The sequence below is a fragment of the Doryrhamphus excisus genome, linkage group LG3, assembly GCF_037039965.1.
Source record: "Doryrhamphus excisus strain RoL-2023G ecotype Guam linkage group LG3, RoL_Dexc_Guam_v1.1, whole genome shotgun sequence".
Lineage (NCBI taxonomy): Eukaryota > Metazoa > Chordata > Actinopteri > Syngnathiformes > Syngnathidae > Doryrhamphus > Doryrhamphus excisus.
The window spans coordinates 2,460,970-2,487,608 of NC_136359.1; the positions used below are offsets into that span (position 1 = coordinate 2,460,970).

General features: G+C 41.7%; 5 protein-coding genes across 8 annotated transcripts; 3 read left to right on the forward strand and 2 right to left on the reverse strand.

Annotated features, from left to right (window-relative positions):
• Positions 1–29: 29 nt before the first annotated feature.
• Positions 30–2,895, reverse strand: LOC131128131 (uncharacterized). The gene is made up of 3 exons (XM_058070715.2): positions 2,703–2,895; positions 2,191–2,367; positions 30–1,775 (listed from the first exon to the last, which is right to left on the reverse strand). Exons 1-3 carry the CDS (start codon positions 2,782–2,784, stop codon positions 304–306), a joined length of 1,731 nt encoding a protein of 576 aa, XP_057926698.2. The 5' UTR covers positions 2,785–2,895; the 3' UTR covers positions 30–303.
• Positions 2,896–3,040: 145 nt separating this feature from the next.
• LOC131128116 (uncharacterized) lies at positions 3,041–10,617 on the reverse strand. 3 transcript variants are annotated; one of them, XM_078789448.1, is made up of 4 exons: positions 10,356–10,617; positions 8,253–8,486; positions 6,541–6,941; positions 5,597–6,347 (listed from the first exon to the last, which is right to left on the reverse strand). In XM_078789448.1, the coding sequence occupies exons 1-4, from the start codon at positions 10,432–10,434 to the stop codon at positions 5,673–5,675; spliced, it is 1,389 nt and encodes a 462-aa protein (XP_078645574.1). In that variant the 5' UTR covers positions 10,435–10,617; the 3' UTR covers positions 5,597–5,672. The 3 variants fall into 3 exon arrangements, with proteins under 3 accessions (XP_057926679.2, XP_078645574.1, XP_057926678.2); XM_058070695.2 differs by lacking the exon at positions 10,356–10,617 and adding an exon at positions 8,853–9,126; XM_058070696.2 differs by lacking the exons at positions 5,597–6,347; positions 6,541–6,941; positions 10,356–10,617 and adding exons at positions 3,041–5,087; positions 8,853–9,125.
• Positions 10,618–12,070: 1,453 nt separating this feature from the next.
• LOC131128100 (uncharacterized) lies at positions 12,071–15,306 on the forward strand. The gene is made up of 3 exons (XM_058070674.2): positions 12,071–12,382; positions 13,577–14,707; positions 14,797–15,306. The coding sequence occupies exons 1-3, from the start codon at positions 12,367–12,369 to the stop codon at positions 15,288–15,290; spliced, it is 1,641 nt and encodes a 546-aa protein (XP_057926657.2). The 5' UTR covers positions 12,071–12,366; the 3' UTR covers positions 15,291–15,306.
• Positions 15,307–15,874: 568 nt separating this feature from the next.
• Positions 15,875–19,209, forward strand: LOC131127793 (uncharacterized). Of its 2 annotated transcripts, XM_078789434.1 has the most exons (3): positions 15,875–16,098; positions 16,954–17,046; positions 17,077–19,209. In XM_078789434.1, exons 1-3 carry the CDS (start codon positions 16,083–16,085, stop codon positions 18,885–18,887), a joined length of 1,920 nt encoding a protein of 639 aa, XP_078645560.1. In that variant the 5' UTR covers positions 15,875–16,082; the 3' UTR covers positions 18,888–19,209. The 2 variants fall into 2 exon arrangements, with proteins under 2 accessions (XP_078645560.1, XP_078645559.1); XM_078789433.1 differs by having other exon boundaries at positions 16,954–19,209.
• Positions 19,210–22,871: 3,662 nt separating this feature from the next.
• LOC131128117 (uncharacterized) lies at positions 22,872–26,260 on the forward strand. The gene is made up of 2 exons (XM_058070697.2): positions 22,872–23,142; positions 24,482–26,260. The coding sequence occupies exons 1-2, from the start codon at positions 22,965–22,967 to the stop codon at positions 25,705–25,707; spliced, it is 1,404 nt and encodes a 467-aa protein (XP_057926680.2). The 5' UTR covers positions 22,872–22,964; the 3' UTR covers positions 25,708–26,260.
• The last annotated feature ends 379 nt before the right edge of the window (positions 26,261–26,639 follow it).

Below are 26,639 nucleotides of genomic sequence, written 5' to 3' on the forward strand. Positions count from 1 at the left end.
AAAGTCTGAGTAGGTAGCAAACTCATTTGGGTGGAGGAGTAGTTAGCGGAGGAAAAAATAGGCATAATAAGAAGAAATTGGAAGAAGAGGAATAAATAAATAAAAATGGCCGAATAAAATAACATACAATAACATTTCTGCTCAATATTTGTTCCAGCTTGTGGCTACAGAGTTACTTTGCTTCAATCAAACTACGGTGTGGGCCGAGGGTCAAACAGGAGGCACGCACTTTAATCGTGCATCAAAAAAATGACCGCCGTCATTAACGAGTTAACTAATTAAAAAAAAGTTAACGAGTTAAAACTAATATTTTTCCCCTGAGTGTGTTCTCACGTGTGACAGCATGTGTGCCTTCTGAGTGAATTTTTTATCACAATCGGGGCAACTAAAAGGTTTTTCTCCAGTGTGTGTCCTTGTGTGCCTCAGCATTGCTGATTTACAAGAGAATTTTTTATCACAACATGAGCAACTAAAAGGTTTTTCTCCAGTGTGTGTCCTCATATGTATTACCATATTTACTTTTTTAGAGAAGCTTTTCTCACAATCTGGGCAACTAAAAGGTTTTTCTCCAGTGTGTATTCTCATGTGTGTCAGCATTGTTATCTTCTGAGAGAATTTTTTATTGCAAAATGAGCAACTAAAAGGTTTTTCTCCTGTGTGCGTTCTCATATGCATATTTAAAGACGATACCTGAGAAAAGGCATTGCCACAAACAGAGCAACTGAAAGGTTTTTCTCCTGTTTTGGTTCTCGTGCGTTTTACCGAACTCTGCTTGTCGTTCAATGTTTCCCCACGCACTGAAGAACGAAAGGGTCGTTCGACTGAGTGTTTTCTCATGTGTGACTGCATGTGTGCCTTTATAGCGAATCTTTTATCACAGTCTGGGCAACTAAAAGGTTTTTCTCCAGTGTGTGTTCTCATATGTATTACCATATTTACTTTTTTAGAGAAGCTTTTCTCACAACCCGGGCAACTAAAAGGTTTTTCTCCGGTGTGTATTCTGACATGTGTTAGCATTGTTATCTTTTGTGAGAATTTCTTATTGCAAAATGAGCAACTAAAAGGTTTTTCTCCTGTGTGCGTTCTCATGTGTATATTTAAGGATGATACCTGTGAAAATGCATTGCCGCAAACTGAGCAACTGACCGGTTTTCCGCCTGTGTGCGTTCTCATGTGTTTCACCGAACTCCGCTTGTCATTGAATGTTTTACCACACATTGAACAACCAAATGGTCTTTCCCCTGTGTGTGTTTTCATGTGCTGTGTCAAATTGTTCTTTTGAAAAAAGCTTTTACAACAAACTGAGCAAGTCAAACGTTTTTTAGGCGTCTTCCTTTTAGAGCAGTCAGAGTATTTGTTGTCGGTATCGCTGCTCAGAGGTTCTAGAGTGTCATCCCAGTCTTCATCCTCAGTAGAGTGTGACGTTACGTCGTCACTATCTGATAGCGGAGCTAAGAGGTTCTGTGCTTGTGATCCTCCACAGTGGTCTCCATCAGCTTCTGTTGTCATGTGTTGTGGCTCCGCCCCTCTGTTCTCCTCACTTGGACTGTGATGATGCTGTGAGGACTGAGGTGGTTTGTCTTCATGATCTTCGGTCTTCACAGAGACAACAGTCAGTGGCAACTTAGTGAGATCAGCCCCCTCCTGGGTGATCCAGAATTCCTCTTCTTCTCTTTTAATGTTTGGGGGCTGCGGATCTTCCTGCTTCAAAGTGGCAATCCCACCCTGCGGCTGACAGGGATGTTCTTCTTGATGATCAATCAGCTGCTTGACATCTAATAACAGCAATAGCATAGAGGAAGCGGGGTTGCTAAGAGCTCTACCTGAGTTTTTTACACACTTGTAGTCCTGCAAAACACATTACACAATACCGATGTTGTAGAAAACGCTAAAATGCTAACGCTACTCATCATTAAGAGATGTCTTGAAGTAACCTCTCTTCTTGAGAAACTTCTGACTTCTGACTTTCCACTTCCGGATCAGATTCGGGATCCAACACATGTATGTTAAAAGCCTACAAATCGCCGTTTATTATCGATATCGATTATCAATATATCACCCAGTCCTAGTTCCGCTTGCTTTCCCCGCCGTCTGTTTGAGCCCGTGGACAGTAAACAGGTGTGACGCCACACGCCACCCAGCCATTTGTTTTGTACCCACTTGGACTGCGATGAAGCCGTGAGGACTCACCTGGTTTGTCTTCATGGTCTTCGGTCTTCACAGAGACACCACTCAGTGGCAACTTGGTGAGATCAGCCTCCTTCCACTCTTGAAGAGCCTCCTGAGTGATCCATAGTTTCTCCTCTTCCTTTTTCACGTGGGGGGGCTGTGGATCCTCCTGCTTTGAAGTGGAGAGCTGCTGGACGTCTGCAGGACACAAAAACATTTTGATGCTAAGAAATCAGAATCAGAATGCCCTTTATTGTCATTTTACATATATTAGAATGAAATTGCACACAATACAAAATATAGAAATTAGAAATATGAATAAAGAATAAATAGAAGAATTAGAAGAATAAATAATAAATAACGAAGGGTCTTAGCAATAGCAATCAATAGCAGTCAATGCAATCAGTGACGACCGCTAATGTATGTGAAACCTATTTGAGTTTAATGCTTGTTTTCTTGCCCGTTTCTTCTTTTTGCATTTTGAAGTTCTACTTAGAACCTCCTAAATGTGGCCATATCAAATGTAAACATACCTTGACTGTGTAGCACAATATAAGTCGTGCAAACCCCTTTCTTGTCTCCTGTTCGAGAAAGTTCATCCTCGTCCGACGCCATTGTTCTTTAAAGTGCTGTTTAAAGAAATGTTGTATTTTCTTTATAAACTATTCCAAACGTTTAATGTTATGCTCTTGGTTTACTTTGTCGCCATTTGTCTCGTGTCCTTAACCGATCTGTTCTGCGCATGTGCACAACGCGATTTAGTCTACATCCGGTCGGCAGCTCGTCCACCCAGGAATGCATTCCAACAGCGGTGCGAGTCGCCCTCTGGAGGTGGGAGGAGAGTATAACGTTATTTATTTTTATGTATTTTTTAAAATATTTATTTTATTACCAACTTCAATTGTACAAAACAGTATAAGCAGAATTACAGGAACATGAAAGTACAATTCTACAGAACAATATCAACATAAATAAGAAAAAGTAAATAACAAGGAAAGAAATGTGCGAGGGACATTGCTTGAAAATAAGAACAACAAAATAAAAACAATAGATAACATTCTTCATATGAATAGTTTTTAGAACGTTCTCCAACGTATGAAAGGTTTTCACTGCTTTCATCAATTATATAATAATCATCATTATATTATTAATTAGCCTATCATTATTACTATCATCATTATTCTTCTTCTGATTATTACTACTAGTACTACTACTGCTACTACCACTAGTAGTAGCGGTAGTAGACTAGTATTAGCCTGCTTATTGGCTTGCTTATTAGCCTGCTTTTGCCCTATTGTATATATACATTTATATATAATATCATATATATTGCAGTCATAATAATAATAATTATTATTGTTATTTTTTCATAACTGCATTCAAGACTTGCATAATGACCAGAGAGCTACATTCCAATCAAAAACTGTATAAGGTTCCTAAAATATTTTGACAGGTCAATAACATATGATAGGTTATTATTTAGGATTATAAATATTTTTTTTAATTGTGCAATAAATATTTATCTCTTCATCTATTGAACGTTCATGCCAAAAAGAAAACAAAGGGATTATGTATCATTGGTTATATGCACATCACATTATATGTAAATAGAATATTGTTGGTGTTTTGTTTTTTTTAGGAGGGTTAATAAGCGATATAATAAGAGCTGGTTCTTTTTATCTGTTTTTATATTACTTAAGAAATTATTAATATGTTTTTATTTATGAATATGTTATTAATATGTTCTAGGGACCTCTCCACACAGCATCAGCTCCGGAGTGAAGAAAACCCAGCAGCGCTAACAACCTGGACAGGAAACTGCTGGCGTTCTATCGCTCCTCCGTTATCAAGGTGTATGAGTTATCAATCATAGATTTTACCACAATCTGAATCGCTAAAATGGGTTTCTCCTGCGTGTTTCCTCATGTGAGACCGCAAGTGTGCTTTCTGAGTGAAGGTTTTATCACAATCTGGGCAACTAAAAGGTTTTTCTCCTGTGTGTGTTCTCATGTGTATCTTTAAAGATGATACCTGAGCAAATGTATCGCTACAAATCGAGCAACTGAAAGGTTTCTCTCCTGAGTGTGTTCTCATATGCGATACCAGATTGACTTTTTTCGCAAAGTTCCTACCACAGCTTGAACAGCTAAACGGTTTTTCTCCCGTGTGTGTTCTCATGTGCGTATTTAAAGACGACGTCTGAGAAAATGTGTCGCCGCAAACGGAGCAAGTGAAAGGTTTTTCTCCCGTGTGTGTTCTCACGTGTCTATTCAAAGACCATATCTGAGAAAACGTATCGCCACAAACCGAGCAACTGAAAGGTTTTTCCCCTGTGTGCGTTCTCATGTGTCGACCTAAGTAGCTCTTATAAAAAAAGCTTTTTTCGCAAAATGAGCAGGTGAAACGTTTTTTCGCCGTCTTCTCTTTAGAGCATTCAGATTGTTTGTTGTCGGTGTGAGTCCTCATATCATCTTCACCGTCGGTATCGCTGCTCAAAGGCTCTCGGGTGTCGTCCCTGTCTTCATCCTCAGGAGATGTTATGTCGTCGCTATCTGATAGCGGAGCTAAGAAGTTGTGTGCGTGTGATCCTCCACAGTGGTCTCCATCAGCTTCTGTTGTCATGTGTTGTGGCTCCGCCCCTCTGCTCTCCTCACTTGGACTGTGATGAAGCTGTGAGGACTCAAGTGGTTCGTCTTCATAGTCTTCGGTCTTCACGGAGACAACAGTCAGTGGCAACCTGCTGAGATCGGACTCGTCCAGCCCGAGAAGACACCCTCCTTCCTGAGTGATCCAGAGTTCCTCATCTTCCTCTTTCACCTTGAAGTGGTGTGGCTCCTCCTCTTCCATTTTGATGCGGGGGAGTTGTGGATCCTCCTGACGGGAATGGTGTTCTCTCCAACCAATCAGCTGTCGGACATCTGCAGGACAAGAAGGAATTATTTTTCTAACACTTTCAACTACAGGCTGTCCAGGGCAAGGCGTGTTGCTGAAAACGGGAACCAGACACAGTCCGCTTGATCGTTGAAGCCGCCATCATGCTGCACAACCTCATCCCTGGATGATTTTTTTTACCCATTACCGATACTCCACATGACCTTTAACATAGTCCTCTTCGTCATATTGTATTGCTGTATGAACATTTTTGAACATATATCAAATATTCCTATTTTTGCTGTTTCGGTAAATTATTAAATTTAAAAATTAATTAATATTAATTTTAGTAGTAACAAAATTAATAGTAATTTTAAGAAAAAATACATGTATTAAAATTTGGTGGTATTTACTATTTCACATTTAAGATAAATTTAAAATTTCTACCAACAATAACTTTGGAACAAGACAACAATAAATCACAAATGACATTTTATGGAATTTTAATGACATAAGCACAATAAGCATACATCACAAACAAACAAAAAATCATCCAACTGTCCGATAATATCCATAAACACATAAAAGCGCCATGAAAAAGCGTCAACAGAAACACTGCTATTGCTGTTCTTTTAGTCCTTACTGGAGCGTTCTGCCTGCGTGGCGACGTACTCCCTCGTGTAGTCACATGACTGGCTCCCCCACGCTGAAGTTGCTGGAGGATTGGCGTGCCACTGCCAGGGGTTGGGTTGCCACATCTGGCCAGCTGTATCCACTTGGACCTGGAGAGGAGGCTGACCAGAAGAAGGGCCGGGTTGGAACTGGGGTGCTTGCTGGGGTTCTCGCCGAGGAGCTTTCTTCTTCTGCTGCTGCTGTTGACCACGCCTCTTGTCCGCGTCCCTCAGAGCAGCTTGCACGATGTCATTGATGGCACCGGAGGCTTGGTGATAAATGTCATGGGGCATTATCCTGAGGGAGGAGGTGACGTACTTCCCAAAGTCGATGCGTTGCTGCACCTCGGGGTCAACATGGGCTTCACGCTGGGTTGCCAGGTAGTGTAGGATATCCCTGGTCTGCTCTCTGCTACTTGCAATGATGGCGTGGAGTGGGTCTCTGGGAAGAGGAGCAAGAGGCAGAGGCCCAGCTGGAGGGGGAGCACAGCCAGCGAGGGGAGCAGGGGCTGGACGGCCAGCATCGACAGGAAGTGGGCTGTTTCGGTCCCCATCTTCATCCTCGGCATCCTCCTCGGGGTCGCTCTCAGCCGTTGCGGTTGTTGCTGTGCGGGTTGCGGTCGGAGGTGCTTGAAGCTGCAATGGTAAATGACAATGCATATTAATTATTACTATATGAGGTTGTATGTTGAAAATATTTTGATGTCTAGATGTCAAATTGCATGCTCTATCTTGACAAATTAGCTATTATTTGTTCTTATAACGGAAATACGTCAATAATTTTGTCAAGCATGGTTATAACAGATTGGATTTAACATTAAATACTTACAGTTGGAGTCGAGCGAATGTTCACTTCATGAACAAACGGCATCAGGAACTCCCACCGGTCCCACCTCTGCATGCTGTGGAAGCTCCATCCCGCCTGCCCCGACTTCCGATACTTCTTACGAAGCTTGCCCAGGTCCTTGCGCAGCGTTTTGTACCAAGTGAGCATGTCTTTGACGTCCACCGCTAGCTGGTCGGCCAGCCTCTTCCAGGCCTCGTCTTTCTTGTCCGGTTCGGCCCACATGGCATCCCGCTTGTTGTAGAGACCCGGGCACCCCAGCAAGTACTCTTTTGCCTCTTCCTCCTGAGCATCATTGAGCTTAACGGTCCTCCGCCTCGCTCCAAAACCGCCCCTATTCCTCTGCCTCCTGTTTGCGGGTTCTTCCTCCAGAGAGGAAGGCCCAGCTATGCATAGACAACAAATACCCATGTTTGAAATAAGTATAAATTATATGGTACTGCTGTAAGAAATAAGTAATAACATATTACCGAGACCGAAATCCAAAATACTACATTTTTATCAACAAAACCCTCAACTAAGATGCACCGATTACAGTCCACAACTTAAGTCCATAAAGTTCCCATAGGAGGCAGTGGATAATCCGGACCTATATGATTACTTAGCAGGACTTGCTTGTGCAACCTCCTCTTCCGCCTCACGTGCATGGTGACTGGAAGGGGGTGTAGATGAAGCTGGTAGGTCTGGAGCAACATCTTGGACAGGGGTAGCAGGTCTTGGAGAGCCTCTTCGTCACCTTTGCTGCTTGCAGGGGGGCCTCGCCCTGGAGTTCAATTTGAGCTTCTTGGGTTGGGGGTTCTTCTTCTTGGACTGCTCAAGTAGAAGGACTACTGCCTTTGTTGCCTTTTGGGGACATCTTCTTTGAAAATTATGTGAAATCTGGGAAAAACTGCGTCTACAGAGATGTTGTCCAGTCGAATACTGCAAGTTGTGTCCATGCGATGCGGTCATGCTTTCATAGGCGGCAAGTGGCGACAAATGGAGGAAACCAAGTGGTATTCGGCGCAAAATAGTCACCAATCAGGTGCCGTTTGGCTCGCGTCACTGTTAATTTAGAACGCTTCTGTGGGAATTATTTGGCACACGTCATTACATTCCAGTGGATTCCAACAGGCGGATTGTTTGCGACATTTGGTGCCACTTGTTTGGCACTTTGAAAATGTCACAAACAAAGCCTTTACGGGCCACTACGAGCCAGTTGGGAGGTAGTTTGAGCCACTGCATGCCACTCGGCACCTTATTGGCGACACAGTGAATTGCATTGGCGCAAACTGGCACCAACTGGCCCAGTGGACTCCTAGCATAAGGGTTTCTGTATAAGGATGGTATCAACCATGTTTACCGTCTGACGTGAGTGCAGCATGATTGCACGTTACACATTTACGAGGAGCGTAATCGTAGACCGACCTCACATGCCTTGACATAGCTTTTGTTGGGATTTGGCGCTATATAAATAAAATTCATTAGATAAAGAGATATGAGGAAATATCATATCTATAGTTTCAGATGTGGGGCCCATTTTCATGAGAATTCCAGCAATATTTTAACTTGAGTTGCATATAAATATTCCTTCTTGCTGCATTAAAAAAATGGACTATCTCAATAATCATATGCAACCCGGTGCTATAAAAACCTTGTATTAGAGGTTATCTACCTCTTTTGCTCACTTGGACTGTGATGAAGCTGTGAGGACTCACCTTGTTTGTGTTCCAGGTCTTCGGTCTTCACAGAGACACAAGCGGGAGGCGACTTGGTGAGATCAGCTTCCTCCCGCCCTTGAAGACACTCTCCCACTTGAGTGATCCAGAGTTCATCCACTTCCTCTTTAACGTGGGGAATCTGTGGCTCCTCTTGCTTCAACGTGGACGTGGATCTCCCCCCCGGCGGCCGAGGTGGGCGTTCTTCTTGACGACCAATCAGCTGCTGGACATCTGCAGGACACAGAGGGATTAGAGTCAAATGAGGTTTTATGTGCTACACGTCAACACAATACATGTGTGCATTAGCATTTTTTTAAAGCATGAAATTATTATGTAGTTATGGTTCACAGTAATGGGGCTACAGAATTATTATTTCCTGTAAAATGTTAGGTGGGATAATTATCGTGTTTAATTAAACAACTGGGGAAAATGAGGAAATGGCGAATCTGCGGACGTGAAAAGAAGTTGACCTAGCTGCCACAGCCGGACTTTAGAGCCAGTTGAAAGGAAAATAGTACTAAAAAAGTAAATAATAAATAAAATAAATGATTTTAAAAATTGTTTAATGTTGTGTGTTAACACAGGAAGTAAATATACCTTGACAAAGAAGCATATTGTCAGTCGTGCAAACCTCCGGTTGCTGCTGTCGCTCGTTCCTCTTTCTTGTTCGAGAAAGTTCCTCCTCGCCCGACGCCATCGTTCTTTCAGGCAGCCCAGAAATATCACCAGTGGTCCCAATTTGTATTTTCTTCAACTATTTCAAGCGTTTGAATGTTTTTTTCCATGAGATGACTTGATTCGCCATTTGCATCCTGTCGCTTGTTAACTTCCGCGTTCTCTTCTTCGTTGGTTTTTATTGACGGGTGCCACACTAGCTATTAGGTGCTTTTGCCGCCGCTTATTGGACTGGAGTATGGAACTAAAACTAATTAACATATTTATTAGAATATTCTAGTATTCAGTACCACTAAACAACAGAGATTAATTCTAAAAATAAAAAAATACTATTTTTTGTGGAATGTATACAAAATATCCTTCCCGGGAAACGGGAATTGATTTTTTTTTTTTATGATTAAGATTTATACATTGTTAGCCCCAAAGATTGTCTATGACTATTAGGGATTTAAACAAATACAGTATTGGCAGTATTGTCTTTAATAAATCAGTAGTCACAGTAACAGTCATTTAAAATAATAAAGTCAAAATATTAACAAAAAATAAGGCAACTGTATGAGGAAAAAAATAACCTTGTTTTAGCGTAAAGTTGAAAATTACAGTTCTAATAAAGTCAAAATATTATGGGGATGAATTCATGATTTCAGGAAGAGCATTTGCAAGAAAAATACCCCAGCAGAGATGAAAAAAACATCTCTAATTTTATGATAATTTCAAGAGAAAAAAGTTAGTATTTTACAGGAATAAAATTCTGGTATTATGAGGAAAAATAATAGACTTTTAGTAGCATACAGTTAAAATATTAAAGAAAAAATATGTTATTTTTAAAGTCATAATATTATTCATTCATTTTCTACTTATCCTTATGAGGGATAAGGAATCGAAATCAGGTCTCCTAGCTGTGAAGCCTGCTCCAGCACCCCCGCGACCCTCGTCAGAATAAGCGGTAGAAAATGAATGAATTAACGACTATCTCACTCTGTGTGTTTTGCACCTCCTCGGCTTCCGTAGTTTCTTCTTTCTGTTCCTTATGAATACGGAAGAAAAAGGACCGAAGACGACCAAGTGTAATCGGAAAATATATATATATAAATAAAAACAAATAAAAATTAAAAGATCAAGTGTAATCAAGTAAAGAAACATTAAACATGTTGAAATAGTTGGTGAAGGAGCAACTAATGGCGGCGGTTAATGAAATATTCACGCTGTTTGAAAGACCTATGGCGTCGTCGGAGGAGGAACTGTCTCGAACGAGAGAGGAAAATAAGCTACATCGGCAACAACGGAAGCTGTTGGCAGGACTGGAATTACGACACATATTGAAGGTTTGTTTACCTCCATGTGCCGGGTGTCATAAACAAAGCCAACGCAATGAAATAAATGAGTTCTATTTATTAACTCCGCAGTACCGTAAATATATCGTACCTGTATAATCCAAGATGGCGGCCACTGTTGATGTGGAGCCTAGTCCGTTACAAGCGGCGTCCCAATTCAGGTTCTGCATCCTTCGAATGAGCCAGTGTTACGGTTCCCGGGCAGGGTGACCCCAATAACAAAAATAATTATATCTATGAAAAAGAGGGAGAGTCTTTGAGAGGGAAAAACACACAGACACTCGTAGCTTTCTCCAGATTGCGTCTGAAGGGGGACGGGAAGTCCGTCTACAGTAAGCAACCGGAAGGTACGCGACTACAGTAACAAATGTTCCGCTTACCATTTCTCTCCTTCACTCACCGATATTCACACAGGAAAACATCTTCTAGATATAAAATAGTTCTCGACTTAATTAACAAAATATATTTGAAAATATTATGTGCCTATCACACAAAGTTATTTAATGCAACTAAAACAAATGTGATCACACATATTTGGGTACACACCAGCCCAGGACAAACATTAACACTCAATGTGTGGGAATATCTTGTTTTGCCTAAAACACAAAGGTAATACGTCTGCTTTCATGGATGACTATAAGAAAATGGGAAATATTCACACATGAGAGGCTGAAATCAGAGGATATTTTTTAAAAAATAATCATAAAACTATCAATGAAATGCCAAAAAGTTGTTGTTGTTCCTCTTCGTATGACCTCATCTTGTAATTCTAATGACAAGAAGGTTATTTTTTTGTGGCCTCAAACAAGACAACAACGTCCATAATCATTACTGTTTGTGTTGTTTGTGTCCCACAAACGTCCAGCAGGCGACTGGTCTCCAAGAACACTGTCCGACTCGACCACAGGGGTGGAAAAACCTTTCAGTTGCTCATTTTGTGGTAAATCATTTTCTCATAAGACAACAATGCTGACACACATGATAATGCACATGGGAGAAAAAAACATCACATGAAAAACCCACATGGGAGAAAAACCTTTCAGGTGTTCGGTTTGCGATCAAAGATTCTCTGAAAGAATGAATTTGCTTCTACACATGAGAACGCACACTGGAGAAAAACCTTTTAGTTGCTCAGATTGCGGTAAAAGCCTCACCAAAAAGGGGAATATGGTATCACACATGAGAATACACACAGGAGGAAAACCTTTTAGTTGCTCCATATGTGACGACACATTTTCTCACAAGTCCTCATTGAACAAACACTTGCATAGTCATTGGTGAGCTCCTAATTGTTTACCTGACCTCCATGCATGTAGAATGGGTGTCAAACTCCGATAAAGTTGGGTTTTATAGCCAGCGATACAAACCGGAAGCACTTGGTGTGACCGACCAGTGGGTGGGATACATTAAAACGAAATCCAAACAAATAGGTGCGGATTCTGTAATATAAATAAGCTTACTGTGCTGGTTATTGTGTGTAGCTGCTCTACAGGAGTCCACAACTCAATACAAAGAGCCGAAAAATGAGCATAATAGGTCTCTTGCTACTGCCGGCCATTCGATGTTATTGCCTTGGCCTCTTGTTTGTTGCTGCGTAGGAACGCCCCCTCAGGAAATAAGGGTAGGCCTGCATGGCAATTACTACAATTAAGTAAACATTGTAGGTTGTTATATTGTGGACACACTCAAGTTCCTGTGCACAGCGTAATGGCGGCTCCAGGCTGTCTGTAACTTATGTACACAACCAGTGGATACACATTGTGGTACAGTAGGTGGCGATATGCAGCTAAAATGTTGGTACTGACCCACCATAAACAAGAGAAAGAAAAAAAGCTTTGCTGTGTTTTCTGCTCCTCTTCGGCTTCCGTAGCTCCTCCTTTTCTGTTCCCCAAGAAGACGCGAGACAAAGGGTTAGACGACGCAGTTTGATCGAATAAAAACATTCAGACTGTTGAAACTTTGTGGAAGAGCGACTAATTGCCGCAGGGGATTAAATAGCTGCGGTGAAAACAGTACAGCGTCGGAAGAGGTGGAAGTTTCTAGAACGAGAGGAGAACGAGTGACATCGACAACAACCGGAAGCTGTTTACAAGACTGGAATTATGATGCAAAGTGGAGGTATGTATATCTATACTTTATTAGTCTTTTATACAGAGACCAGGAGACAACAGACAGGAATTAAATCTATAAATACCATAAATATAAAATCCAAGATGGCGGTCAGTGTATCCCAACATTCTTTGCGCGCTCAGTAAACATTTCAATATGGCGACGCTACATGGAGGAAGTGGAAGTACAGCTTTTTTTTACTCATTAGAATATGTATCAGATATATAACGGTTAATATGAGATTGGTATCGTAAATTTGTGTTCAAATACGAGACCTCGACGACCCAGATGGTGGTCGCCCACCGCGCTGTTCGTTTCTTTCTAAGCCGGAAGTACAGCCTCATACCGGGGCTGTGCAGGCAGCTTCATGCATGGAGCTTGTTTGTTTTCAGAAATAAAACATGACTTGTTTAACTTTGTGAATTTGTCGTATGGGCTTCACGTCGGCCGAGTTGTTAGCGCCTGGTTTCTTTAACCTTAATTTAAAATATTCAGCTATATATTCTATTTTTAGTGTAGTCCACTTAAAGTGGCACTATTGTGCTCCCTTTTGGCGCTTTTTATTGAAGTGTGGACATCTATAGAGCAGCTACACACGATAACCTGCACAGAAAGCTTTCTAGATCTTCCAGTAACTGCACCTATTCCAGCTGTATTTCCTTGGATTCCAAAAATGGTATGTTTTAATTGTTTCCGGGCACTCCCAACTGCTCCAGAGGACTTCCGGACTACTGCCGAAACCCACATTGTAATTATGTGGGTATAGGATTTAATAATAAATGAATAAACGCTTTGGAGAGCTGCTTGATAATTGGTTAAGAGCAACTGGTAGCTCATGAGCTGTTGGCTGGAGACCCCTGACTTTTTGTTTAGGTAGAATATCGATATACAATATATATTTAGAATTTAGACAAAAGTCAAAGCCGCAACTTCTTCGTCCAGATTGCGTGTGAGCGTTGGTGGAAGTCCACGCCCCAATGCAATCCTGGCACAACAGCTCCCGAGACAAAGGTTCCACCTGAGTACTGCCCCCCACTGTATAATATTATTTTAAAAAAAATATATATATATGTGTGTATATTTGCTTTTTGGGTGTCTCGGCAAGTTCCCCACAAACTCTTATTTAAAAGTCAAAATTTGCTGAAGAAAACGTTAACTCCTGTTGCATAAAAAATTTTGTTCATTCCTGTTTGTGTCCTGCAGACGTCCAGCAGCTGATTGGTCGTCAAGAACATTCCACTCAGCCACAAGGGTGGAGCTCCACGTTGAAGCACGGAGGTCCACAGCCACCCCAAGTTAAAGAGGAAAAGGTGGAACTCTGGATCGCTCAGAAGGAAGAGCGTTTTCCCGCCAAGGAGGAAGCTGATGTCGCCATGACGTTGCCGTTGACCGTTGTGTCTCTGGCGACTGAAGACAAACCGAATTCCACAATAAGCTTGCACCATAGTTTGTGTCTGTGTCCTGCAGACGTTCAGCTGCTTGTTGGTCGTCAAGAAGGACTTGGCCCTCAGCTGCAGGCGGCGAGCTCTACGTCAGAGCAGGAGGAACCACACGTGAAAGAGGAAGTAGAGGATCCACAGCCCCTCTGTGTTAAAAAGGAAGAGGAACTCTGGACCCCTCAGGAGGGAGAGCATCTTCTAGGGCAGGGGGGGGCTGATATCACCAAGTTACCGCTGATTGTTGCGTCTGTGAAGACTGAAGACAAACCACCTGACTCCTCGCAGCTTCGAGTGGATGGAGACCGTTGTGGAGGAACAAAAGCAGACATCATCAACGAAAATATGGACTCGCAGAGAAGAGAGAAACCCTTCAGTTGTTCAGTTTGTGATAAAAGATTCACAAGAAGAAATAGGTTTCATTTACACATGGGAACACACCACAGTTGCTCCGACTGTGGGAAAAGCTTTTCTCGAAAGCTCGCGTCCACCTCCGCGGACGAAGACGGCATCAGCGGCAACTCCAGGCGGCCAAACTTCTCCCACGAGGAAACTGACGTTCTGGTCCGGGAGGTCCAATCTCGCAGTACCAGGATATACGGGACGGCGACCAGGCCTCCACGGGCTGATGATGCCAAAACCGCCTGGCAGGAAGTTGCTAACATTGTCAATCAAGTTTGCCCTGATATTCTGAGAACCGCTGCTCAATGTAAAAAACGCTTCAATGATGTAAGGAGGAGGGCCAAAAAAAAGCTGACGGGGCAAAGCAGTCACATGGTGGCCACCGGGTGTGGCCCCTCGTCCAGGCTCACGATCAGCTCAGCGGAGGACATCGCGTCCACCACTTTGCCCATGATAAGCGTGGAGGGCTATGGTGGGGTTGAAGGCGGGATTACGGGTAAAGTAAACATATTTTCCCACTCATCACATTTAATAGCTTTTAAACTCCACATAAGACATAACATAACATTTTTATTATCTCTTTAGATGAAACGGAGCAGCAAGAGAAAGGGGAGGAGGAGGAAGAGGAGGTACTTGGCGACCCGGTAACCGAGGAGGTGGGAGACCCAGGGACTGAGGAGGTGGAAGGCGCAGGGAGACAGCGACTCACGGGACACAGAGATGGGCGATGCGGGCAGAGACAGCCCCATGTACAGATCCAGGACCAGCCCTTTCTTGACATTCAGCAGGGGGGCTTCGAGATGCTGGAGAAGCAGCTGGGAACTCTGAATGCGCGGCTCCAGGGCGTGGAGACCCGGCTCGGCGGCCTGGAGGGCCATCTCTCCTCAATTGACTCCAGCCTCATTAGACTGGCGGATGCTGCCGAACGCCTCATAGCGCAGGGTGCATCGACAACCCCCGCCGGTCGCAGGTGGCCATTGAGACCCCGAACCAGGGTAGGACGACACTCCGCAGGCTCCCCCCTTCCTTCTCCAAACAGCATTTCAAGCTTGCGAAGAGGAGGAAGGAGAGTCGTTTAAATAAAATGTGTTTCATGAGTGATTTTGTGGATCTTTAATTGAAATTGTGGACACTACATATGGAGGCTAGTACTCAGCTGTGCAGCCAAGTGGTCTCTCCGCTGCCAAGCGCTGTGATGCATTCCCTGCTGATACGACACATGGAGTTTGCCCTGGTACCAAGTGTACTTATGAACATCTCTATGTTCGAGCATAGTTTTCGTTTTGCACAGAAGTCCAATTCCATCACACCACACGAGTTCAGATCAGGGCGGCCGTTCCTTCCAGGTCACACTGTCAGTGTTTACATTTACAGCTCCTTCATTTGCTCTCTTAGTGGCTTCATTATTTATCAATTTGCTTTCAAGTCCGTTGAAGTCAGCTGTTAGCCAGTTAGCTTAGCTGGTTAGCCTACCCGAGTTAAAGTTGGCCAATGTGATCATGTGTTTGTGAAGTGTAGTCAGGAAATGACGTAGTTTGCTTTCTTTTAAGTGTTTTTCTTTAAATAATTCCGCATGAAAGCTTCCCGGGTGTAGTGGGCGTCACTCGGTGCCTTCTGTTCCCTTTCGGCTTCCGTAGCTCCTTCTTCCTGTTCCTCAGGAAGACTGGGTAATGAAGAAGGAGACGATGCAGTGTGATCGAATAAAAACATTAAAAATGTCGGGGAAAGTTTGCAAAGGAGCGACAAACGGAGACAGCTGATTCAATATTTGCTGTGAAAGAACGACAGCGTCGTAAAAAAGGAAGTTTATCGAGCGAGAGGAGGACGATCGACATCGACAACAACAGGAAGTTGTTTACAAGACTGGAATTATGATGCACAGCGAAGGTATGTACATCTATACTTTGTAATTCTTTTATACAGATCTCGGGAGAAAACATTATTATACCATAAATATATATGATCCAAGATGGCGGTCAGTATACCCCAGCATTCTTTGCGCGCGCAGCTAAACGCTGAGAAAGTATTTCAACATGGCGGCGCTACGAGGAGGAAAAAAAGGCAACTTGAAATGCAAATATATCTTTTATTAGTTATTAGACCAAGCAACGTCAGATATGTATATATTAGTGTGACATTAGAAGCATAAATTCGCGTTTAAATACGAGACGTCGACTACGCCCATGGTGATCGACCACCGCGGTGTTCGTTCCTTTTTAAGCCGGAAAGAGAGCCTCATACCCGGTCTGTGCAGGCAGCTTCTTGCGTGGAGCTTTTTTGTCTTTGGAAGCCAAGCCTTGACTTTTTTACTGAGTTGTTAGACTTTGTGAATTTGACTTATGTCTTAGTAATGTATGTATGACAGGATAGTTAATTTGAGACAAAATAAATGACAAATGACAACAAATTTAAATGACAACAAACCATAAAGAAATATAAATAAATCAAATAATTATAAAATGTTTTTAATTTTAATAATAAGATTGCAGCCTGTGCATTTGTAGAAAAAATATTTATTGATTACACTGTTTTTATGTATTATTTTTTTGGCAGTTTTTATTTTTTATTTTTTTATTTTTTAATTGTAATGCATCACATCGATCACACATGTTTGAATCCAACTCTTAATGTCTCGCGAGATTAAAATGTGACTTGATTTCTCCATTCATATCAGTCTATGATATGACTGCAGGTCAATTCCCGTGAAAAAAAAGCTGTTCAATCATAGTTTGTGTCCTGCAGACGTTCAGCAGCTGATTGGTCGCCAAGAAGAACATCCCACTCAGCCACAAGGGTGGAGCTCCACTTTGAAGCAGGGAGATCCACAGCCACCCCAAGTAAAAGAGGAAGACTCGCAGACCTCCAAAGTAAAAGAGGAAGAGGACAAACTCTGGATCGGGAAGGAGGACGCTGATGTCGCCATGACGTTGCCGTCGACTGTTTTGTCTCTGACGACTCAAAACCATGAAGAGAAACCACATTCCACAATAAGCTTCCACCATCATTTCTGTTTGTTTCCTGCTGACGTCCAGCTGCTTGGAGGTAGCCAAGAAGAACATCCCCGTCAGCCACAGGAGGAGCTACAGCCCCTCCATGTGAAAAAGGAGGAGGCGGACCTCTGGACCACTGTGGATGGAGAGCACCTTCAAGGACAGGAGGAGTTACCACTGACTGGTTTCTCTGTGAAGACCAACGACGATGAAAACAAACCACCTGAGTCCTCACTGCTTCATCTGAGTCCAAATGAGCAGAACCGAGGGGCGGAGCCTCTGAGCAGCAGCGCAACAACAACAACAACAGCTGATGGAGACCACTGTGGAGGATCACAAACAGACAACCTCTTAGCTCCGCTATCAGAAAACGACAACACGTCACACGTCAGTGTCGATATGGACTCACGCATGAGAACACACGCAGGAGAAAAACCCTTCAGTTGTTCGGCTTGCGATAAAAGATTTACGAGAAAAATTAAGTTGCATTTACACATGAGAACACACACGGGAGAGAAACCTTTTAGTTGCGCAAATTGCGATAAAAAGTTCTCTCTTAAGGAAAATATGGTGTCGCACATGAGGACGCACACAGGAAACAAACCTTTCGGTTGCTCCGTCTGTGGGAAGAGCTTCACGAAAAAGGATAACATGTTAGCACACGCGAGAATACACACAGGAGAAAAACCTTTTAGTTGCTCCGAGTGTGGCAAAAGCTTCGCTCGAAAGGGACACAGGCTCGCACACATGAGAACGCACGCAAAAGAAAAAGCTTTCACTTGCACGGTTTGTGGCGCAAAATTCCCTCGTGAGACGACAATGCTGGCGCACATGGGGACGCACGGGGGAGTAAAACCCTTTAGTTGCTCTGTTTGTGAGCGGAGGTTCTCTCAAAAAATGTATGTGCGTGCGCACATGAGAACACATACAGGAGAGAAACCTTTCAGTTGCTCCGTTTGCGGTACAAAGTTCGCCCTTAAAACAAATATGGTATCACACATGAGGACTCACACTGGAGAAAAACCTTTTAGGTGCTCAGACTGTGGCAAAAGCTTCATTAAAAAGGATAACATGGTAGCACATGCGAGGATACACACGGGAGATAAACCTTTTAGTTGCACCGAGTGTGGCAGACGTTTCGCTCGAAAGGCGCACTGGCGTTTGCACATGAGCACGCACGCACTAGAAAAAGATTTCGGTTGCTCGGTTTGTGGTGTAAAATTCTTTCGTAAGACGACAATGCTGGCACACATGAGAACGCACACAGGAGAAAAAAGTTTCCAGTGCTCGGATTGTGATAAAACATTCTTTACAAAATCACTCATGTTGTCGCACATGGCAACTCACACAGGAGAGAAACCCTTCAGTTGCTTAGTTTGCGACAAAAAATTCTCAAGAAAAAACAACTTGGTTTCACACATAAGAACACACACCGGAGAAAAACCTTTCGCTTGCTCAGACTGCGGTAAACGTTTCACTCAAAAGGTCAACATGAAGGCACACATGAGAACGCACACTGGTGTGAAACCTTTTAGTTGCTCCGACTGTGGTAAAGGCTTCACTAAAAAGGCCAACGTGTTGTCACACATGAGAGGGCACACAGGAGAAAAACCTTTTAGTTGCTCCATTTGTGGCGGGACTTTTTCTCGCAAGTCCTCTTTGAACAAACACCTGCGGAGTCACTGATGAGCCTGACTCCCCCGGCAGGTGGTTCGGTGTCACAAAGTCAGTTGTCTGATGCTGTATTTCATTCTGGACATTGAATGCAACATCTAATAGTTTTTGTTTTTCAATGTCTGTCAACTTGATGATTAGTCAGTTGTTGCTTCCTCCAAAACACAGCGTGGTATGGCCTGTGATCCATGCAAAGGTTTTTTATTGATTGTAAATATATTGACAAAATACATAACTTTGTGTATTTGCTTGTGTACTGTATGTATTTCTATCTTGAGGGATATTTGTGGGCTTTCAAGTGAATTACTTGGAATTTTATTATGAAATTGGCCTGGTAGACATTAAAGTTTTACCGCATTCTAATGGGCCTTTCTTCTTCTGCTCCCATTTTGAATTGTTTTGATTACCGCCGCAAGATGGCAGCAGTGTAACTTTATGGATGCTTTGCTCGTGAAAAGCGTCCATAGAAGAAGAAAAAAGCGGAAGTTAGCAAAAAGGCGAAAACGACGCAGTGTAATCATAAAAAAAACAAAATGTTTAAAGAGTTAAAGGAGCGACTTATGGTACAGTAGGTGGCGGTATGGTTGTAACCCGCCATTAAAGCAAAAGAAGAAGAAAAAGGCGGAAGTTAGCAACGCTTGGCGACAAAAGGGCAAATACGACTGACTATAATCGAGTCAAAACATCGAAAATGTTGAGAGATTTGATAAGGGAGCGACTAATGGCGGCGGCTGATGAAATATTGGTGCTGTTTGAAAGAACCATGGCGTCATACGAGGAGGAACTTTCTCGAACCAGAGAGGAGAAGGAGCGACATCGGCAACAACTGGAAGCTGTTAGCAAGACTCCAATTGTCTTAAACGCTGAAGGTATGTTTACATGTTCAATAAGCTTCCACTTCATCTTTTAACACACTTTTTTACATCTTACATAAACATAAAGTTAACATAAACGAGTTCATTCATTCATTTTCTACCGCTTATCCTCTAGTTATTAAATTATAGCACCGTAAATATCAAATCCAAGATGGCGGCCAATGTACACATTGACGTGTTTTTCTTACTTTGCAGTCATCCATGTTCTTTTTGCGTTTGCGGATCATTTATATTGGTGAGCAACTAAATATACTAAACTGCCATAAAACAGGGATGTCCAAATTGTGGTTCTGGGGCCATTTGAGGCTGTTAGTTTTTTATTGCCCCCGGCACATTGAAAAAAGTATAACCACATTGATAAATCGGCAGTAATTTTTACGAGGATTAAGTCAAAATATAAAGCAAAAAAACCAAGAAAAATTAGCATTATTTTTATTTTTTACAAGAATAAACTTAGTAGTATAAAATTGAAATGTTACAGGAGAAATGTTTGTTTTTAAAACTCATCATATAATGATAAACACAATAAATTTCCAGTTTTGTTTAATTAGGTGGCTGAAATATGTATAATATTATCTGACGAATTGTATTGAGAACATTTGCATGAAGGAAGTAGAAATACTTAATAGAAAATGTAACTAAAAGCAACAGTGGAAATAGAAATAAAATTGGGATTTTATGAGCAAAACAGTCAAAATATTATAAAGAGAAAAAAGTCACACAAATGCATCAATTTCAGTTTAATTGAGTTGAAATACAGTATTAAGTTATTTTTATATATACTGTATATATCTACAAATAAAGTGTAAAGTATCCTTTCATTTTTCACATTGTGGCTGTCAGTAGAAAACGTTTGTCCACCCCTGCAGTTCCCGCTTCATCTGGACACAAGTTGCTTGTCACTGCCGTCCTTCCATAGAGAGGAAAAATCAGCAAGAGCTATTTGTATGCTCTCCTGAAAGAATTTGGAGGATTACATATCCAGGCTGGTTAGCACCAAGGCCACACAGTCAGGAGACCCAAGTTTGATTCCACCCTAAGGCATCTCTGTGTGGAGTTTGCATGTTCTCCCCAACTTTTCACATCAAGAAGTTGTTAAGTCAAAGCTTCCGCAATCTCTTTGTGTCCTGCCGCAGGCGCCCAGGGACCGCCCCCCAGCGTTAAAGAGGAAGAGGAGGAACTCTGGATCACTCAGGAGACTGATCTCAGCAAATTGCCACTGACTGTTGTCTCTATGAAGACCGAAGACCATGAAGATAAACCAGCCGAGTCCTCACAGCTTTATCACGGTCCAAATGAGGAGAACAGAGGGTCGGAGCCTGAGTGCGACAGCTCGCCACAACACATAACAACAGAAGCTGATGGAGGATCACAAGCAGACAACCTCGTAGTTCCGCTATCAGATGGTGACGACGCATCGTCACACGTCAACGCGACAATGGAAGCGCACACGAGAAGGGAAACTAGGGAAAAACCTTTCAGTTGCTTAGAGTGTGGCAAAAAATTCTCTCAAAAAGCACACATGCTTTTGCATGTGAGAACGCACACTGGAGAAAAACCTTTCAGTTGCTCAGTTTGTGGGAAATTATTCTCCGACAAGACTAACATGGTATCACACATGAGAATACATACAGGGGAAAAACCTTTCAGTTGCTCAGACTGTGGGAAAAAATTCTCTCAAAAGCCGCACATGCTTCTGCACATGAGAACGCACACCGGAGAGAAACCTTTCAGTTGCTCGGTTTGCGGCAAAAGGTTCTCGGACAAAACCAACCTGGCGTCGCACCTGAGAACGCACACCGGGGAGAAACCTTTCAGTTGCTCAGACTGCGGGAAAACATTCTCCCAAAGGCCGCACATGCGCTCACACATGAGGACGCACACCGGAGAAAAACTATTCACTTGCTCGGAATGCGGTAAAAAATTCTTCCAAAAGGCACACATGCTGTCGCACATGAGGACGCACACCGGTGAAAAACCTTTCAGTTGCTCCGTTTGTAGTAACGCATTTGCTCAAACTTCCTGTTTAACTCGGCACATGCAAACGCACAAATAGGAGAAAAAGGCTGCTCAGTTTGAAGCCGAGGGTTTCTCGGAAGTGGTCTTCCAATGATCACCCATCTGGAATTTATATGCTGTTTACATATTCCAAATAATTCCAATATGTATCTACATGATACAAGGGCTGAAACTAATGTTTTACTTTTAAATGTCAGCGAATATTTTTTCTTGTAATATTATGACTTTATTCCCACAATATATTCCAAACATTACTTTTTCATAATATTACTACATTTTTTGAACATTTTTTTCCAATTCTATGCTCCCACAATTATACAATTATTAGTTTACTCTTGTAAAATTGTGACTTTTTTCTCTTAATATTTGGACTTTGTACTCAAAATTACAGCATTTCCCCCCCATTTTTGCTATAGTTTTTTTCCAAATATTTCAACTATCTTGTAAATTCCTGTAATATTTTGACATTATTCTAATAACATTATCACAACATAATATTCATTGTTTTTTTGTTTGATGTAATTTGTTTGAACTCGTGTGTCATCTGACCACTTTTGCAAAAGAAATAAACTGTACTTATATGTTTATTTTATTCTCCATATAATCATTTTTTCACCTGCCTAATTTTCCAAAAAATGCACATTTATATTCTTTGTTTCTCATATTATGTTTAGAAAAAACACCCCATTTTAATATTTAATATTTCTAAAATATGCAACGAATTTTTTTTGTGAAAATATTAAGGGTTTAGTCTTGTAAAATTTTATTTTTTTTTAATTAGAATATCTCTTGGTATTTGTACTTTTTTATAACTTCATTGCCATCATATTTTGGCGTTATTATTTCTGCAACCTGATTTCGGTTTTGTTTTTGGTTTCTCATAATATTCTGACTTTTATAAAATGTTTCTATCCTTCAAATATTTTTGATTATATCGCAAACTTTATTCATGTAAGATAGAGTAAAACCGTAATACAGTATTTAAAGGACGCATATTTTTAGATTTATTATATATATTTAGGTTCCATGTAATTACATTAGGTTGCATGGAGCATGTGGCACTCCGGTCCAGTAGGTGGCGGTATGGTTGTAACCCGCTATTAAAATAAAAGAAGAAGAAAAAGGCGGACGTTAGCAACGCTTGAAGACAAAAGGGCGAAGACGACGAAGTGTAATCGAGTCAAAAACATCGAAAATGTTGAAAGATTTGATAAAGGAGCGACTAATGGCGGCGGCCGATGAAATATTGGCCATCTTTGACAAAACCATAGCGTCGTACGAGGAGGAACTTTCCCGAACAAGACAGGAAAAGGAGCGACATCGGCAACAACTGGAAGCTGTTAGCAAGAATCCAATTGTGTTACACATTGAAGGTAAGTTTAATTACTGTGAATACAGTTTTGTTGTTGTTTCTTTCGGCTGGTTATCTTATACTTATTTTTTTATCGTTATTTATCGCATTGTGGGATCTTGAGGTACCAAGTGGAGCTTTAGAATTATCACAAACACGCGTTGAAATGAAATAGGCTGTTCATCAAAGTTTAAGACCATCGCTAGATTTACAAAAACACCACCCCCCCCAAAAAAATCGAAGTTTTAAATTTACCAGGAAAAAAGTCCTAAAGTGACCAGAAAAAAGTAGCATATTTACTAGGAAATAAGTCGTGAATTTACCAGGAAAAGTTGCAAACTTACCAGAAAAAGTCTCAAATTTACTAGCAAAAAAGACGTACATTTGCTAGCAAAAAATACGTACATTTGCTAGCAAAAAAGTCGTAAATTTACTGGGTAAAATGTTTCCAATTTAACAGGTAAAAAGTCCCAAATTTACCAGAAAAAGTGATAAATTTACCAGGAAAAATGTCTTAAATTTACCAAGGAAAACGTCTTAAATCTACCAGAAAAGTTGTAAATTTACCAGAAAAAACTCTGTATCAGGACAACGATCCAAAACACACCAGCAAGTCCACCTCAGAATGGCTGAAGAAAAACCAAATGAAGACTTTGGAGTGGCCTAACCCCCCCGCCCAAATAGAAATAAAATATTCCAAAAAGCAGCACAAAGTCACACTCGATAATTTTGCCGTCCCAGCACCTGGGCGTGTTGGTTCTATAGCAGAGTGAATGGAGGGACTGAACTCTTGTCTGTGTTCCGGTCTCTTTGCTACACGCTCGCAAGTCCACTACTGTGGTTCTTTCCACTTCTGTGGACGCCTGAGCTTGCCTCGTAAATAGAGAAGCGGATCTTGGGGGAGGGCAGATAGTGTGTCCCCATATAAGGAAACCCGCTCCTCTGTGACATCACAAAGGCACAGTTTTGCAACACCCTCAGAAACCGAGCGTTTTTAGCCATCTCAAACTTCTTTCAGGGCTCACTTCTAAATGTGTAAACCTCTTTATCTGAAACTTTGGCATCGTTTAACACGAGAATACAACATTCTAAGTACATTTATACGTCAGAAAAGTGGGAAAAGGATAGAAAAACTGTTCCCCCGCTGCAGCATCTAGAACAAGCATGTCTGCCGTGTGTGGGACTTCCTGTTTTTGTGAGAGTGATACAGATTTTTCACCCTTTTTCCTCTAAGTGGAAAAAGCAGACTACACAATTACATTAGAATAATTATTTGTGCTTTTCTTGTAATGAATTATAATATGAACAAGGAATGTGGCCTCAAATTGAATTCCACCATCATTTCTGTTTGTGTCTTGCAGACGTCCAGCTGCATGTTGGTCATCAAGATGAACGTCAATCGCAGGAGGAGAGCTCTACCACGGAGCAGGAAGAGCCACAGCCCCTCCACGTGAAAGAGGAAGACAAGGATTCCCAGCTCCTCCATGTTAAAACAGAAGAAGAAGCGCTCTGGACCACTCAGGAGGGAGAGCACCTTCTCAGGCAGGAGGAGGCTAATATCACAGAGTTGCCGCTGACTGGTGTCTCAGTGAAGACCGAAGACCGTGAAGACAAACCACCTGAGTCCTCACAGCTTCATCACAGTCCAAGTGAGGAGAACAGAGGGGCGGAGCCACAACACATGACAACAGAAGCTGATGGAGACCACCGCGGAGGATCACCAGACAACCTCTTAGCTCCGCTATCAGATAGCGACGACACAACGTCACACGTCAACATGAACATGGAATCACACGTGAGAATACGCGCAAGAGAAAAACCTTTCAGTTGCTCAGACTGTGGCAAAAAATTCTTTCGAAAGGAGCACATGCTCTTACACATGAGAACGCATGCGGGAGAGAAACCCTTTAGTTGCTCAAACTGTGGGAAGCGCTTCACTCGAAAAATAAATATGGAATCGCACATGAGAATACACACGGGAGAAAAACCTTTTCGATGCTCGGTTTGCGGCGACACTTTTGCTCAGACGTCCACGTTGAAGACACACATGACAACGCACACAGGAGAGAAACCCTTTAGTTGTTCAGTCTGTGGTAAAAGATTCGCTAACAAGCGCAGTATGCCCTCACACATGAGTACACACTTGGGAGAAAAACCTTTCAGTTGCTCAGTTTGCGGCGACAAATTTGCTCGTAGCTCCACTTTGAACAGACACATGACAACACACACGGGAGAAAAAGCCTTCAGTTGTTCGGTTTGTGGCGTAAGATTCGTTCGAAAGTCAACTCACACGGCGCACATGAGGATGCACACGGGAGAAAACCCTTTCCGATGCTCGGTGTGCGATAAAGTATTCTCCAACAAGCGCAATATGTTGGAGCACGTGAGGATACACACAGGAGAAAAACCTTTTAGATGCTCAGTTTGCGATAAAAGATTCAATAACAAACGTAATGTGTCGTCACACATGAGGATACACACGAGGGAAAAACCATTTAGTTGCTCGGTTTGTGACGATAAATTTGCTCAGAGGTCCGCTTTGCTGACACACATGACAGCACACGTCGTGGAAATCCCCGTTAGTTGAGCAGACATGAGAATACACACAGGAGAAAAGTGGGTGAGTGGGCGTACCCGGGGGTGGACCGGGGGTGGAATAAATGAAAACCAACCGATGAAGGAAATAGGTGCAGATTTTGGAAGATCTAGAAAGCTTTGTGTGCGTGTCATTGTGTGTAGCTGCTCTATAGGAGCGCACAACTCAATACAAATGGCCCTAAATGAGCATAATAGTCCCCTTTTAAAGCAGAGTTACAGGGGACAGTGTCGCTAATACATATATATACGTATATACATTATGTACTTCAAGTACATAGTGTTATACTGAGTATATTTGTTATATTCTATGTTTTCTACAATAGCACATGTAGTTATGCTAAGAAGTCATACATATTTCAAGAAAAATGTGATATATGTGCTTTATTGGTAAGAACTTAGGTCTGTGCTTTTGTTTTTTTTTTCCCCAAAATATTTCAACTTTGTTCTTATATAATTTTTTATAAATGTTCTGTTTGTGATATAATGTCTTTATTCTCATAATAGGTTGTTTTTATTTGCGATAATATTGTCACTTTTTCCACCAGTCTAATTTTCCAAAAAGTTGATATTGTTTTGTTTCTTATATTATGAGTATAAAATAAATTCTTGAATATTTCATCTCTACAAGACTAAAATATCTTTTTTTTTTACTCACTCATAATATTAATTTTTACTTTTTCACTTCCAGCTGTTTATTTTCCCCATTGCTGCTTGGGTATATTTGCAACTTTTTTCTTAAAATTTTTCTCATAATTACAATATTTTTAGATATTTTCTGCAACCTGATTCAATGCATGTTTTTGGAATGTGGGATGAAACCGGAGTACCCGGAGAAAATCCACGCACACACGGGGGAATATGCAAATGTGTCTGGAAATTTTGTCCATTAAAATTGTGAACAGAATCGGCGCCAAAGGGCAG